Below are 16,816 nucleotides of genomic sequence, written 5' to 3'. Positions count from 1 at the left end.
TGCCTTAAGGAAAAAAAAATAAATCGTAGCCGTGCTTATGTGTTCTGTCATGTCTCTATTTGCACCATGACAACCGACTTCAGTTTTCTTCAGGATCAATGCAGTTACCAGAAGTGCATGTTTAGATTATACCTTTTTGGGGTGAAAAATGGACTCCTTTTTGGTGGCTCCATTTATCCAGTCTACCTCTCATCAAAACACATTCCAATATGTAACTGAAATACCCCCATTTTCACCACATTTCAACTTAGAAGGGCTTTCTAGGATGAGTCTATGTGCCCTTGCTTTGGTTTAGTGAAAGCTGGAAGAAACTCATGTTAACCTGAAAAAACATGTTGATTTGTTCTAGAAGATGTTAAAACTGAGCTCTACCAGTTCAGATACACCTTGGACAAACTTTCATCCTAAGTCTATACCTTAGGTGCATGGGAAATCTGCCTTGTGGGTGCTTCAGTACCCCCAATATTCAGCAAACTCCTTGAGTGGGTCCAAGGAGGGGTAATTTTCATTGGGTTTAGAATAGAGAATGACACGGGGAAAAAATCTGTCCCCGTCACCGCCCCGTCACCGGCCCACCATCCTCTGCACCGCCCCGTCACCGCCGTTCCCTTCACCGCCCCGTCACCGTCATCCTTTTCACCGCCCCGTCACCGCCACTGCCATCCCATTCACCGCCCCGTCACCGTCCCCGCTGCATCCATATAAGCCTTAGTACTGTAATATTTAGCTTATTCCTTTCTTATAAATCAAAGTTCCTGCTGCTGAACTAGAGAAAGAGATGTTCAGCTGGCAGGGCTTTGTTTATAAATTTTTATCAACACAACTAATATACTATTTTATCCTAAAGCAAAAAATAAATAAATAAATATAATTTTTTTTTCTACCTTTGTTGTCTGGTTTCTGCTTTCCACATCTTCTCATTGAATTCCTTCCATCCACTGTGTGTCTTCTCTCTGCGTCTTCCATTTGCTGTTACTGTGCCTCTCCCTTAACCCCCCCCCAATTGGTCTAGCACCCATCTTCTTCCCTCCGCTCCCGCATAGTCTGGCATCTGTCTTCTTCCCACTCTGTCTTCCACATTTCCCTTCAGGGTCTGTTCCTCTCCACCCTCCTTCAATGTCTGTCCTATTCCTTTCCACCACCACCCTTCCCTCCCTCCTTTACCATCTGTTCCTTTCTACTACCCTTCAGCTCCTCTCACGTGGCTTATCTATCTACCTTCCTCCCTCTTATTTTCATAGCACGTTACAATGTAATTTGTGCAAGCCACTGGAGCCTGCGAGCTCGGTCCCTGTCCCATCCCCACAAACCATCTCGCTTCTGTGCTCCTATTTTCTCCATTTCTAATATCTCCCCTATGTATCTGTCATTGCCCCCCCTGTGTCCATATACCATCCCCATGGCATGTCCCCTTTATGTCTCTGTCCCTATGCCCAATGCACATAATTTCCCCTCTTTCTGTTACCTTCCTGTGTCCAGATTTCCCCTATCTTCCTCTTCCATACCAGTGTGTCTCTTCTTTTCAACCCCATCTAGCTTTTTTCCCTCTTTCTTCCCCCCCCCCTGCTTCTAGCATCTGGCTCACCTGCCAGTCCTTCCCTTTCTTTCCTGCTGTGGGTTTTTCTTTCCGACTTCATCCCCTTGGCCCAGAATCCTTTTCCCTTTCACTCCCTCCTTCCAATTTGAGCCGGGAACACTAGCGATCGCACGGTCCCCGCAGCTCACACCCGCCTGCCCAATCGATTCTAGTGTTTAGCCAGCTCTCTCCCTTCTCCTCACCTTAGTTTGTAGATTTTCTTTTTCGGCGACCCGCACGCTATCAGAGAGCCACGCACGCGCGGCTGCTCAGTGTTCAATCTTCTGCTCTGCTGCAACTTCCTGTTTCCGGTTGCGTCAGAGCAGAAGATTGAACACTAAGCAGCCGCGCGTGCGCGGCTCTCTGATAGCGTGCAGATCGCCGAAAAAGAAAATCTACAAACTAAGGTGAGGAGAAGGGAGAGAGCTGGCTAAACACTAGAATCGATTGGGCAGGCGGGTGTGAGCTGCGGGGACCGCGCGATCCTTCATGCCTCACTGCGGGGACAAGACCATTCACCGCCCCGCGGGCGGTGAATGGCCTTGTCCCCATCGCCGCAGCGACTGCTAGTTTTCTTCCCCATTTTCGGCGGGTGACCCGCGGCTAAAATGCGGTGGCCGCGGGTAAACCGCCACCGTGTCATTCTCTAGTTTAGAACACACACCCAACCCAATCATTTTGGTAAAGTTGGCTCCTATGCCATAGGTGGTCACTTCAGGAGCACCTATAACATGCGTTGCAACCATTCAACATCTCTTGAAATTCACAATGCGGATGCAAAAATATTGTATGTACCTGCAACATTGATTTTGGGTGCGGCAGCTCTTCTCCTTGATAAATCTTTATATATGCCTAGGACATAAGAACAATTCAGATGTAGAGGACTATTTTAATAGAAAATATTTCTATAGTTCATATGGACTGGCCCCTACTCAATTTCCCATAGACACAGAATGGGAGAAACACATATCCTCTTTTATAAGGTTACTGCAGGATTCAGAGTCGTATCTTTGCAAATTCTAAACCTTTATGAAATAACTGCAAATTTATTTAAAAATGATCTCTAGCCTATCCCTTGGCAGATCACAAAATAAGCATACATAAATTATTAACACTCAGACGTTATCCAATTCTCATAAACAGAGGCATTCATATCTGTATTCCCTTTTCCATGTAAAACACAATAATCTAAAAAAAAAAAACAAAAAAAAACCCCCAAACATGCCCATATAACTGCACTGTTTAAAATTGGTTCTATAACCTTATGAAATTTCTTCTTTGGTCAATTAGTTTAACATAAAAAAGCTTGTACAAATAAATGAGGCTTAAGATGTCTGCAGAATTGTTTAATGTACAAGACTTAGAAGCTTTATTACTAAAGTGTGCTAGGCAGGGAACAGCCAGCAGACCATTTTAGGGGAGCCACCCATCTCTCTCTGCGCTCTCTCCTTCCCCTTCACCACGTTAAAAATGTTACCTTTGCTGGTGGGATTGTCTTAGGGTTACCAGATGTATGGATTTACCCAGAAATGTCCTCTTTTTAGAGGACTGTCTGAGCATCCGGACGGCTTTTGCAAACCTGGCACTTCTTGGTGGAGGCTGCTGAGTGGGACCCTGTCGTCTGTGCTTGTTTGGAGCCTCCAAATCTCTGCTGAGATCTGTGAAAGGGTCTCTGTGCTGAGGAGCTTGCCAAGTGGCGAGATTTCCTGTAGCCATGAAAGGAACTCCTACCAGACCCCTTTGGTGCCTGTAGTCTTCTACTGTCAGGCAGTGACTTGGGACGATGGTCCTAATCTAATCTAAACCTTAAGTTTATATACCGCATCATCTCCACAAATATGAAGCTCGACACGGTTTACAAGAACTTAAAATATAGGTAGAGAAGGAAAAGGTTTACATGAACTTATATGTAGAAGGGAAGAAAAAGGGGGGGAGGATAGAATTACAATTTGGTGAAAAGCCAAGTTTTCAGTTGTCTGAGGAATAATTGGAGGGAGCCCAGGTTCCGCAGCGGGATGGTGAGGTCGTTCCAAAGTCCTGTGATTTTGGAGAGAAGGGATTTTCCCAGTTTACCTGCATAGTGAATGCCGAGTAGAGAGGGGAAGGCTAGTTTATACCTTTGGGTGGTTCTGGAGGAGATCATCTAATCCTTTGCTGAATAGCATTTGCCCTTTAAAGGGTAGTCTGCTTAGGGTAGCCTTAGATGCAGAATCACCCGACCACTGTCTGATCGAATGCATTCTGTAGGTGGAAATAGAGTCACATCATAAAGAGCATCGGCTACATAGTCTACCCCTGAAAGCAACAGGACCCTGTACTTCATATAGAGAACCATCATTGAGATTTCTATAATTGATATTGATTTTATTTTTAATAAAACAACCTGACACTTTGTACAACGACTACAGTTTTTTCTTTTTTTTGTTTCTTCGCTTGATTGTTCACTGCAGGTTGGTTGGATTGTTTTTTGGTTTTTTTGTTTTGAGTTGCATATAGTCCTACTTTTCCTAGGTTCAAAAGAGACTACCTTAAAGTACTCCACGAGACCTCGACAGGTGATATGATTTCCATTAATTTCTTTAATATCCAAGTTCTCAGGACTCAAGAGCCAAGGAATCAGTATCTTAAGTTGTTCAATGAATGCAGCATCTATTTCTAAAAGCCAAAACAAAACAAAGCAAAGCATAAGGAAAAAAAAAAAACCCTCAAAGGAGTTAGTTTTATGGTTCAGTATATGCAGGTACTGTATATACTCAAACATTAACTCAATAATAACTTAGTTATCAACACGATTAGGATTTTATTTCCATCATATCAACTGCACTAAAGGACTTTTTGAGCTTTGTTCTATGAAAAATAGTTTTCAAGATGATGTTACAGTATAATGGGTCCTTTTACTTAAGCGCAGTAAGTATTAACTTGTGGTCAATTTCTAGAAACAGGCTACCACCAATGCTTGGCCAAGTGCTTGCAAAGTTTTTTGTGTGCGAGCAACCAAGTTCAAAATATATATATATATTTTTTTCGCATGAGCAAAATGTTCTAAAATTTTTCAAATTTGCAAGTATTTTTATAAGTGACCATGTAAAATCTATGAGTGATGCTCATGCGCTCCACTTAAGAGGGAACATAGGCTACTACGTGACTCCATTAACAGGTTTTTCTGTACTTTAGAAACATAGAAACATGATGGCAGATAAAAGTCAAATGGCTCATCTAGTCTGCCTGGTGTCAGGTCAAAAGCGCGCCGGGACAAAGGCGCGCCCAGACAATTGAGCACAGCGCGGAGGCGCGCGCCGCTCAAAATTAATGTTTTTAGGGCTCCGACAGGGGGGGCATGGGGGGGAACCCCCCACTTTACTTAATAGACATCGCGCCGCGTTGTGGGGACGTTGTGGTGGGTGTGGGGGGTTGTAACCCCCCACATTTTACTGAAAACTTCTCTTTTTCCCTGTTTTTAGGGAAAAAGTTAAGTTTACAGTAAAATGTGGAGGGTTACAACCCCCCAAACCCCCCATAACGCCGGCGCAATGTCTATTAAGTAAAGTGGGGGGTTCCCCAACAAAAACCCCCGTCGGAGCTCCTAAAAACAGTAATTTTGAGTGGCGCGCCTCAATTGTCTGGGCGCGCCTTTGTCTTTCGCGCCGTTGTCTATGAACCAGTCTGCCCATCTGCAGTAAATTATCTCTTTCTCTCTCCAAGAGATCCCACGTGCCTATCCTAGGCCTTTTTGAATTCAGACACAGTCTCTGTCTCCACCACCTCTTCTGGGAGACTGTCCCATGCATCTACAACCCTTTCTGTAAAAAAAGTATTTCCTTAGATTACTCTGGAGCCTATCACCTCTTAACTTCATCCTTACGCCCTCTCATTGCAGAGTTTTCTTTCAAATTAAAGAGACTCGACTCATGCGCATTTACATTACATAGGTATTTAAACATCTCTATCATATCTCCCCTCTCCCGCCTTTCCTCCAAACACTTTTAGTCTGTCCCCATATGCCTTATGACGAAGACCACATACCATTTTAGTAGCCTTCCTCTGGACTGACTCCATCCTTTTAATATCTTTTTGAAGGTGCGGCCTCCAGAATTGTACATGCATTACTGAATATTGTTGAATTTTTCTGTTGGGGTGTGGCATGGGTAAAGAGCAGGCATGGTAGAATTAGTCAAATAGCACAATACTTAGGGCCTGAATCTATAAATGGTGCCTAAATTATAAGCACCTAGGAATGCATGGCAATCTTAAGTTAGGCACCATTTACAGAATCACGCCTAGCAGTGCCTAAAGTGGACTTAGGCGCTGGAAGGCATCTGAACTTTAGATGCACCCTACAGTTCAGATGCCTACCATAGTTTTCTTGGCCTAAATATTTGAACCTAAGTCTAAAACAGGTGCCTACATGCAAAACAAACCCAGCACTATGTATGGGTTTTGAAAAGCCTCCTCAAATTGCGTTGGAAAGAGAGGAAGCCCACATATGCGTGGATGTCATGTGATGACATCACGTGCATGTGCGACATCATCGCATGACATCGGCACATGCGTGGACTTCCTCCCTGCCCAATGCGATTTGCGGACAAGAACAGGGAGCGGTGGACAAGAGCAGGCAGTAGGTGGCGAAGCTAGGGCGGGTCTGGGAGGGCGGGATTAGGGCGGGCCTGGGAGCGGGTCTAGGAGTCCAGATTTTCTGATTGGAAAATCTGGCAACCCTACCTAGGTTGGCTAGGCGCACCGATCTAGGAACCTAACTTAAGGCATCATCTATAGAATCAGGGCCTTACTATGTACTGACTGGCTAATGTAAAGTTATCAAAGGAACACTTAGGGCCAGATTCTCAAAACTTACCATACCTTTAACAATGGTCGCTACACCGGCAGTTTAGTTTTGAGCTTGCTGTGAATTAAAATTCTGCATTAAAACACAATAAGCCCAAAACATAATGAAGTATGTATGATCTCTCTTGATGCAAGACAGTTTATGATGAAGGCTGGGATCACTGGTAGTGTTGAACACCTGCTCACGTCTTGTATCTTCTCCAAGTGCCCTAAGACTCCCACTGTAAGCTAGGATGGCTCCTTCTGACCCAGTAATCATTACTGTCACATTAATAACTGGGTCTTTGGGGAAAGGAAATACAAATATATGTATGAGTATATGTGGGAGTTGGAGAGGGGGAGAAGGTAGCAGAGGAGAATCCTCAAATATGAGGGGCCGCTGAAAAGTTCTCAGCCCAACCAACAAAGTTAGGGCAGCCTCCATCAAGGGCTATACACTTAGTCCAGTGATTTTCCACTTTTTTCATTCTGTATTTTTCTGACGGAATGAAAAAAGGGGAAAATCACTGGACTAAGTGTATAGCCCTTGATGGAGGCTGCCCTAACTTTGTTGATTGGGCTGAGAACTTTTCAATGGCCCCTTGTAGCTGTGAATAAAGGCTTATGATTGTATCCTTAATGTATATTTTCTGTAAACCGCTTCGAACCTAACGGATTAGCGGTATATAAGAAATAAAATTACATTATGATGCTAAGAGACACTGGTTCCACTGGAATTGAAAACCTAAATGAGCAGGAGGTATCTGCCAAACCTAACACCCCCACCCTAAAAGCCAAAATAACAAATCTATAAACCTTTTAATTTGCCATCAAAATTGGGGTTTGTAGCTACTTTTAGTCCAGGGTGAGGTAACAGGAAACAGGAAATGTTTGTGAAACAGGAATGAATGTGTTTTCGAACATTCTGGAGCTCCTCGTGTTGATTCTCCGATACCTATAAAAAAGGAAAAATTTTGTTAACCAAGTACAGAATATTCTGAAAAGAAAAAAGATTCCAGAAAAACTCTCAGCTTTCATGGCTATTATATTGCCTCTCCACAGGGTATCTGATAGAAACATCCTATTCTATTCTCTAGGACAGTGGTTCCCAACCCTGTCCTGTAGGACCACTAGGCCAATCGGGTTTTCAGGCTAGCCTTAGTGAATATACATGGAGCAGATTTGCATGCCTGTCACTTCTATTATATGCAAATCTCTCTCATGCATATTCATTAAGGCTAGCCTGAAAACCCGATTGGCCTGGTGGTCCTCCAGGACAGGGTTGGGAACCACTGCTCTAGGATTTGTATACCACTAAATCCTAAAAGGCTCAAAGAAGCATACATTACCTACGATTAGTAACAGTTATTGGGGAATTCTTTTTCTCAACAGGCTGTTTTGATTTGGAACAATTTGCCACCATGCTTAATGAATCAATCAATCTCCTTACTTTTTATTTCATAAAGATTTCAAAACTTAAGCTGGATTTTACTAGAAGTTTTTAGCACGGGTCAGAGCGGTAAATGCTCCCAAGCTCATAGGAATTCTATGAACATTGGAGCATTTACCTCAAAGGACCACACTAAAAACCTCTAGCACCCTTTAGTAAAAGGAGCCCTTATTTACTTGAGAAATATTTTATTTATAGTAGGTGAATTAATTATTTGATGTATCAATACCCTATAATGGGCTACTAGTTACAGTAAGAAAATTTTGTTTTTTTATAGTATTTTATCATTTACTAGTCTTTTAGCCCTTTACATTAACAGGTGCTAGAATGTGTGTGTCTTTCTTTCTTTCTGTCTCTCTCTCTCCCGCTGTCTGTCTTTCTTTCTGTCTGTCTCTCTCCCTGGCCCCCTTTGTCTGTCTGTCTTTCTGTTTCTGTCTCTCTCCCTGCCCCTGTGGCTTTCTTCCTTTCTTTCTGTCTCCCTCCCTCCTGCTGTCTGTGTTTCTTTCTATCTGTCTCTCTCCCTGCCCCCTATGCAGCAGCAGTATTTCTCTCCCCCCACTTCCCTGTGCAGCAGCCACAGCAGCATTCCTTCCCCCTCCATTTCCCTGTGCAGCAGCATTTCCCCCCTAATCCACTTCCCTATGCAGCAGCATTTCCCTTCCCCTCCATTTCCCTGTGCAGCAGCATTTCCCTTCCCCACCCCACTTCTCTGTGCATCAGCAGCATTTTCTTCCCCCCCCCCACTTCCCTGTGCATCAGCAGCATTTTCCTCCCCCCACTTCCCTGTGCAGCAGCAGCATTCCCTCCCCCTCCATTTCCCTGTGCATCAGCATTTCCCTCCCCCCTACTTTCCTTTGCAGCAGCCACAGCAGTATTTCCTTCCCCCTCCACGTCCCTGTGCATCAGCATTTTCCCCTACCCCTCTTCCCTTCCCGCGGTCTGGCCGGCTCCCTTAGTCCCTTGCCGGAGTTTAGTTTTAAGTTTAAAGGTGCTGCGGTGGCTCCTCTCACGATTGCCGCCTGTGTCGGAAGCCTTCTCCGACGCAGGTGCAGCTCGTAAGAGAAGCAGCCGCAGCGGCTTTTAAACTTAAAAATAAACTTCGGCCGGGTGAAAGGGAGCCGGCAAAACCGCACATCACCTTGGGGTCTGTGAGAGAGGGACCGTTGTATGCGCGCATGCGCATTCCTGCAGGCCACAGACCTACAGATCACGGATCAGGGATCACGCAGGTAAAAGGCATGCGCGCTTAGCGTTTTATTATAGTAGATTGTATGCTGCTTTGGACTGTTATAGGGAGTAAGTGGGTTATAAATGTCAATTTAGATTAGATAGCACGCTAAAAAATAAAGAAAAGCAGTAACAAGCTCTACTTACGAGCATTATTTTTCTGAAATAAATGCATTTAAAAACTTTTACATAAAGAAAAATAGGACTGTTCTTGTTTAACAGATATAGGACACTTGTTCCATAGCACAGCAAAAGAGCCATAGACTAACATGCACGCGTTAGCGTTTAGCGTGTGGTTAGCACACGCTAATATTTAGTACGTGCTAAAAAGCATAGCGCACCTCAGTGAAAGAAGCCCTAAATTTTTGCTTTTAATAATTTTGTAAATTGATTTGTTGTGTATAAGGAAAGACAGTAAAAGAATAAAATAAATATTTTCATGCTTCATATAGGACTGAATTCTATATATAGTACTGTAAAAGAGTCAGGGATTCTCCCTCAGTAATGATGTATTTATATCACTGGGCAGCAGTGTGCACTGGCCAGTTGTGCAGAAACTACAGCTCCCAGGATGCACTGAAAACTCGAGAGCTGAAGCTTCAGACGTCCATGTTTGTCAAAGCTCACCACAGAACCCCTTAACTTGCTTTTTTACCAACCTTTTCAAACCACTCTTGTATAATTGATTTTTATCATATTTCAATATTAAAGCAACAAATTATTTGTCACTAATCACTGAAACATCCTGACTGTTCCCATAAGGAAAATGGCTCCAAAATCATGCTTGCAATTTGTAAATAACTTTAGGTAATGATCTATTAACCACTCCAGACAAACCTTAAGACGTTTCTCCAAGAATTTAGTTCCACCTTCGGAACCATAAGGAAATTCATATGGAAAGCTCCAGTCACGGACAAGAAATATCAGGGACTGAAAAACACATTGGTGAGATTTAGAGCTGATAAAATGTAAAATATCTCCCCCATCCCTGAAGCATGAAGACATTAATTGAAACCTTTTGGCAATGTGAAACACTTAGATCAGCCCTAAATATGTTCCTATTAAATGAAAGAACCTTCTATCTAAGCATGATCCAATGTCAGAACATAGAAGGAAGAAGAGACAAACTCCACAGCACAAACAGTTTGGGCTAGATTCACCAAGCAAACCGATCGTGTACTGATCGGTTTGCAACCCCTTTGCGACCCGATTTCCCTCCGACCCGATTCACTAACCTCTCCTGCGATCCACTTCCGATCCATGCATGCAAATTAGGGGAAACGGCATGCAAAGTAGGCAGGGACTTGATTCACTAAGAGAAAAAGGAAGACCGATTGGGCTTGCCGATCCAAAGTGAAGCGACCGCTAAGGACCAGTCGCTTCACTTCTTACCAACTCTCCTGCCCTTTAAAACCACGGGCTGGCAATGTGCTTTTGCAGAACACATAAAAAAATGAATTCTTACTTTTTTATAAATTCTGTAAAACGCATTGCCAGTCTGTGGTTTTAACCCCCCCATGCTGATGCCCCCCACACTGATCCCTGTGCCAATGCCAACCACACTGATGCCCACACCCTAAGGGGGAACTGCACCGATGCCCCACCGATGAACAAAAGGCAGGAGGGATGCCAACTCCCTCCTGCCATCTCAAACCCATGCTGGCCGGGCCCAGCCCAGCCCACCTCCCTCCCTGTAGCTTAAGCTATGCCAGCCGGCTGGCCGGGCCTGGCCCACCCCCTCCCCGTACCCTCCTGCTCCTCCAGCCTCCTGCGCAGCAATGATGACCTTAGGCCTCCGATGCATCATCTGATGCACGGAGAGGGGCCTAAGGCCCTGATTGGCTGAGGCACCTCAGGCTCCTCAGGCAATCAGGGACTTCTTTAGGAGCATGGCCTAAGGCCGTCATTGCTGTGCAGGAGGCTGGAGGGACCAAGCACCCCTTCTGCTCCAAATGATTTTAAAGGTACGGGGAGGGGGTGGGCCGGGCCCAGCCAGCCGGCCTAGCTTAAGCTACAGGGAGGGAGGTGGGCCAGGCCCGGCCCGGCCAGGATGGTTTTGAGATGGCAGGAGCGAGTTGACACTTTGGGGGGGGGGGGGGTAGGGCTTTTTTTTTTAACCAAGCAGTTATTTTGTGTGTGTAATACACGCAAACTATCTGCCCGATTAAAATAACAAATAAAAAAAGCCGGCAGAAGCCCTGACAGCAGTGACAGGAGGCTGCTTCTCCTGTCACAGCAGTGTCAGGAGGCTGCTAATACTGTCAGGGTCTGTGCATGCTCCAGGATTGCTCTCTAGCGATCCTGGCTGTGCGTAGGGGGCATGTTAACGATCATTCCCATTTGCATGCAGGCCTTTTGTGAATTCGTTGGTCTGCATGCAATCGGGAACGGATCGGACATGGAATTGGGGGTTAGTGAATCTAGCCCTTAGTACTCTGGGCTGTAATAGAAACCTCTACCGTGGCTTACTTAAAAGGGGGGGAGGGGTATTTATAAATCTCAATAAGGTGTAGCTATCCTTTTCTTTTCTGCAGGCCTAAGGGCTCCCTTTTGCATGCAGCAACCATTGTTTAAAGCAGTGTCTTTCACACTTTTTTTTAGCTCCAGCACACTAAACAGCACAAATGTTTTTCATGGCACATTATAATTGAAATTGCAAAACCAACAAAAAATTACATTTGAGAGTCATTTATTTAAAGTTCTTTAAGCTACATATGGGTAATTGTAACAATGGTGAAACTAAAATAGATAGAATAAAATTGCTAATCAATGAGATGGATGTGCCCATACCTTTAAAATCGTTGGGAGCAGGAGGAGTGCTCGTTGAGGAACTGGAAAAACTGGGATCGATTAAGTTATACTTTTTGGTGGGAATCTCTGTGTTACACTTTTAAAATGGAGCGGATGATGGCCATACAATAGGTACATTATAGGAAGTTCATGGATACTTGGGAGCCATTGACAAAATTCTGTAAGGAGTGATTGTTGATTTTCCCCTTTGATAATACACATCCAGGGTGGGTGGGAGGGAGGGGGTTGGGATTATTATTTTTTTTTTAAGTTAGAGTGCAATTTTTGGATATGTAGACAGGGGGGGGGTGATATATGTATTTGTTATAAAATATAATTTTGACTGCTTTTAAGTGCTGCTAAAGTGTAAAATGTTTGTAAAATATGTTGCAGTTATTTTTGGCTTTAAAATGAAGATATATAGACATTCTCAAAACAGCAAGATGCCTATTTTTTTTTTAATATGACCTATGTAGACCTTTAGTACATCTATCTGTTTTGGTCATTCTCGAATTTAAAAACGTCCATATGAAAAACGCACAAGAGCAAGTTTTCTTCCAGGCAGCCTGCATTCTTAGCAAACTGTTCAGACAGCTGAGCATAGCAGAGGGGCTCTTCTAAGAAGTACTGTAGTGAATTTTACATTCAAAGTACCAAGGACAGATGTCACTATATCTTGCTTATATTATATGGTGAGCCCTCCAAAACCCACTCAAAACTTACTGTACCCACCTGTACACCACAACAATTGCCCTTATGCCTGCAGGTGTTATTTTAATGTAGGTACAGTAGGTTTTGGAGAACTCACCATACAATATAAGCAAGATATAGCGACATCTGTACCTGGGACTTTTAACGTGAAATTCGCTACTTAAAGAACCCCTCTGCTCTCTGGGTTCAAATATTTGAGTTACCATCTGAAGCTGCTTGGGATGAGAACTTTTCAGCACCCCCTCGTGGCTTAGAATGTACTGTTTTTATCACATCTTTGGGTGGTGAGAGGGGGGGATCAATGACCACTGGGGGGAGTAAGGGGGATCATGCCTTAAACTCTTCAGTGGTTATCTGGTCAGTTTGGGCAACCTTTTTGGTATTTAGACGCTTTTAAAAGAGGTCTAGCACCACACATTTAAAAAAAAGCCCTGGATGTTTTTTTTTTTAAGGTTTGATTATCCCTGCCGAGCATCCAAGTCCTAAGCCTACCCACAACATTTCTCTAACATGCCCCTCTAAGATATGGATGCACTGGAGACAAAATGACCAGAAAGATGTCTAGAAAGTCTGTTTTGAGAATGCCCACTTGGACATTTTGACAAGTAAGACAACCAAGTGCTGATTTATGCTGTCTTTTGGATGTCCAACTTTTTTGAAAATTAGCCCCATAATATTGTATATAACATCCTGTACATAAATGGGTCAAAAACACGAAGCCCACAGATAAAAATGGAAAGGGTAGTCTGATAAGCGGCATTATGAATAGTCCTGACAAAAAAGTCATGTTTTTAAGGGGGTGATCTTCAACGTTTTACCATGTTTTACTGTAATAGTTGCACGATAATAATAATAATAATAATTTTATTTCTTGTACAACGCTATACCGCGATAGGTAGAAATTATTTGGTTTGTAAGCTTCAGAGAGTTGGAAGTGAAATGGGTGAATCTCTTCATAAATACCAATAAACAAATAAGTGTTTCTTGCAGATATCTATCCAGTGCTATGGATGCCTAGTAATCCTGAAGAATTACTTGGTAATAGCAGTTTGAGAGCTGTGGCAATGGGTATAATCCCTGCTCAGCTCCCAGCCTCAGCATTCCCTTCTTAGTCCCACTGCACACCACTTTACCCTATTGCAATACAATGCAATACTGGTAAATATCATCCACATCTTACCAAAGGTTTAAAGCAGATTACAAAAGAAAATACTAAGAAACAAGCAATCCTAACAAAAAATTATAGGGTAAAAGTTATATTTGAGCCATTAAACATTTCTGAAATAAAAACGTTTGATAACTTCCTATACTTTAGGTAAGACAATTCTATCCTAATTTCGGATGGCAGAGAGTTCCAGAATTTAGCAGACAGATGTAAGAAAAAAGTTAAACATCTTTTATGTCTAATATCTGTATGTGGAGGAAAGTGAAACAGTAATTCCGATTCTGCTCGTAAATGTTTTTCTAAGTCTGAAGTAAAAAAAAAAGAACATGGCATATAATTTGGAGCCATTTCATATAATATCCTAAAAATTATGGTACAAAGTTTTAAAAAGTGGCAAGCACAAATAGCATAGCTAAGGGCTCCTTTTATCAAACCACGGTAGAGCTTTTAACCACAGGCTGGCAAGTGAAATACTCTTGACGCTCATAGGAACTGACCCCCTTCTTTTACATAGCTGTGCGGCAAAAGCCCCGAAGCCCTTTAAATCCCTTTGGGCTTCAGGGCAGATACCACATTGGCAGCCACTAGCGTGACTTTGTAAAAAGGGGGGGAGGGGGTGAATGAGCATTGGAGCATTTACATTGCCAGCCCACGGTAAAAAGCTCTACCTCGGTTTAATAAAAGGAGACCTAAGTAATTAAAGAGCAAATACTATGGCATAGGCTTCGCTTTACCAACCTGGAAGGGTTTCAGGAACGTTTCTTCCATTGCCAGCCTGCCATACTCTGTGAAAAGCTGAATGACAATAAAGGAAACAATATTACATGAAATCTATTTACAAGTGGCTTCATGCAGTGGATGAGATTTTGGGGGGGGGGTCTGTTCAGGCACCAGAGAGTCAACTGCTCAGTCTCCTCACATCAACATGTTGCTTAAAAATCAAACACATTGTTTTTCTGGAACTATCTAGAGACTACCCACCTTCAACTTCTAGCCTAGTGGAATCCTACCTCTGCCATCATCATATGAGAGCCAGGATTCTAACCTCTCCTTTTCCCCCCTTCCCAGTTGCCCCATTTCCTCTGGGCTGGTATTAGAATTGTCTTCCAGTCATGCACTGTTGGCTGCCTTTGATCATGTAGGACATCCTTGGGGGAGGAAGAAAAAGTGGATGATATGGATGGGCAGCCTTATACCTGCTGTCATTTTTCTCCGTTTCTCTTAATAAGTGATGACCAAAGCTCTCTTCTTTTAGGGGGACATATGTGCTTCCTCCATGCACTACCAGAGTTGAATAATCTAAGGTTCAGAATGGAAACAGGGGGCCCTTGTGCACTAATTCTCTGCGGATGTATCGAAAGTAGAAGTTACCTCTGCCGTTTATGGTTTTGAGATTCATGACATACCGCATAGAAACAGCCCATCCAATCTGCCCATCTGCTTTTTACACACACACACACACAACTACCCAGGAAGCAGCAGGGAAGAAGAAGTACCTGTAAGTGCTGAAGATCATCTTCCTGAACATTCTGTGATAAATTATATACCTTAATTTAAAAAATAAGGTCTATTAGCTGATTTGAAATGACAGTGAAGTTTAATTAAATACTTAAATATTTGAACTTATTTTTCCTTATAAAGATATAGTTGTCAGTGGAGGTAGAATTACATTGTAGCAATAGGAGCAGCTGAATTCTAGGGTAGTACATTGCAGAGGAGGGATGTATAAGATGCAGTTTCTGCCTCCCTAGGCAATGATAAGTGAGACCTTTACCATTTTTTAGTCTTCCCAACCCAAACTAAGTTGGAAAGAATTATACAGAAGGGGCAAATATGTCTATCTGTTTCTCGGACAGTCTGTCTGGGGGACAAAATAAAACTCCAATAATTTAACAGAATGGGATGAAACTTGGCCAGAGGGAAAAAAAATAGTACAAAGACACATTTGGTTTGAAAATGGACCAAACTGGACCAGGGATTCCCAAGAAACGAGCCCCTCCAAAATATAGCCCATTCCATTTCTATGGGAAAATAAGTTCCAGCTTCTATAGCACAGATATTTAGATAGAATGAAACGTAGCAGTCAGAGAAAAGGGCAAGTTAGTTGAAAAGAAGGAATTTTCTACTATTCTAACCCCTACCCACATACACCACCCCACAAACTGCCCACCCCCAAACACTACCCTCCTGCAACTGTCCCACCACCTTGAAAACTGCTCTATTCCTCAAAAATGACCTCTTGCAATTTCTCCTCAGCGAAAAACCACTCTGTGCAACTGCCACACCACCTGACATATAGTTTATTCATAGTATATAGTTTATTCATTTGTATCCCGCCTTATAGAAAGCGGGTCACAACAAATACATCTATATATATAAAATCGGAGGTATGTGTGTATGTATGTGTGTATGTGCCGCGATCACGCAAAAACGGCTTGACCGATTTGAACGAAACTTGGTATGCAGATCCCTCACTACCTGGGGTGATATGTTCTGGGGGTCTCGCGGCCCACCTGCACACGTGGGCAGAGCTACAAACAGAACATCAGATTTCACCCATTCATGTCAATGGAAAAAATGTAAAAAGCCACGATAACGCAAAAACTGCTTGACCGATTTGAACGAAACTTGGTATGCAGATCCCTCACTACCTGGGGTGATATGTTCTGGGGGTCTCGTGGCCCAACTGCACACGTGGGCGGAGCTACAAACAGAAAATCAGATTTCACCCATTCATGTCAATGGACAAATTGTAAAAAGCTGCCATTCTCACTGTAATTCCAACTATAAAACACTACCTGGGGTGATATGTTCTGGGGGTCTCGCGGCCCACCTGCACACGTGGGCGGAGCTACAAACAGAATGTATGTATGTGTGTATGTGCCGCGATCACGCAAAAACGGCTTGACCGATTTGAACGAAACTTGGTATGCTGATCCCTCACTACCTGGGGTGATATGTTCTGGGGGTCTCGCGGCCCACCTGCACACGTGGGCGGAGCTACAAACAGAACATCAGATTTCACCCATTCATTTCAATGGAAAAAATGTAAAAAGCTGCGATAACGCAAAAACGG

The 16,816-nt window shown here is 43.3% G+C and overlaps 1 protein-coding gene across 3 annotated transcripts in view; it reads right to left on the bottom strand.

Moving 5' to 3' along the window:
- The window catches only part of ATL1 (atlastin GTPase 1), a 100,694-nt gene that overhangs the window by 49,247 nt on the left and 34,631 nt on the right, over positions 1–16,816 (bottom strand). For all 3 annotated transcript variants that reach the window (XM_033953012.1, XM_033953015.1, XM_033953013.1), the window contains exons 5-10: positions 15,237–15,287; positions 14,479–14,535; positions 9,912–10,004; positions 7,214–7,352; positions 4,104–4,231; positions 2,372–2,428 (exon numbers count right to left, since the gene is read on the bottom strand). In XM_033953012.1, the coding sequence (XP_033808903.1) occupies positions 2,372–2,428; positions 4,104–4,231; positions 7,214–7,352; positions 9,912–10,004; positions 14,479–14,535; positions 15,237–15,287 (525 nt within the window). The remainder of the gene's footprint in view (positions 1–2,371; positions 2,429–4,103; positions 4,232–7,213; positions 7,353–9,911; positions 10,005–14,478; positions 14,536–15,236; positions 15,288–16,816) is intronic.

Source organism: Geotrypetes seraphini, chromosome 7 (genome assembly GCF_902459505.1).
Source record: "Geotrypetes seraphini chromosome 7, aGeoSer1.1, whole genome shotgun sequence".
NCBI classification, from domain to species: Eukaryota; Metazoa; Chordata; class Amphibia; order Gymnophiona; family Dermophiidae; genus Geotrypetes; species Geotrypetes seraphini.
This window is presented reverse-complemented; position numbering and strand designations above follow the sequence as displayed.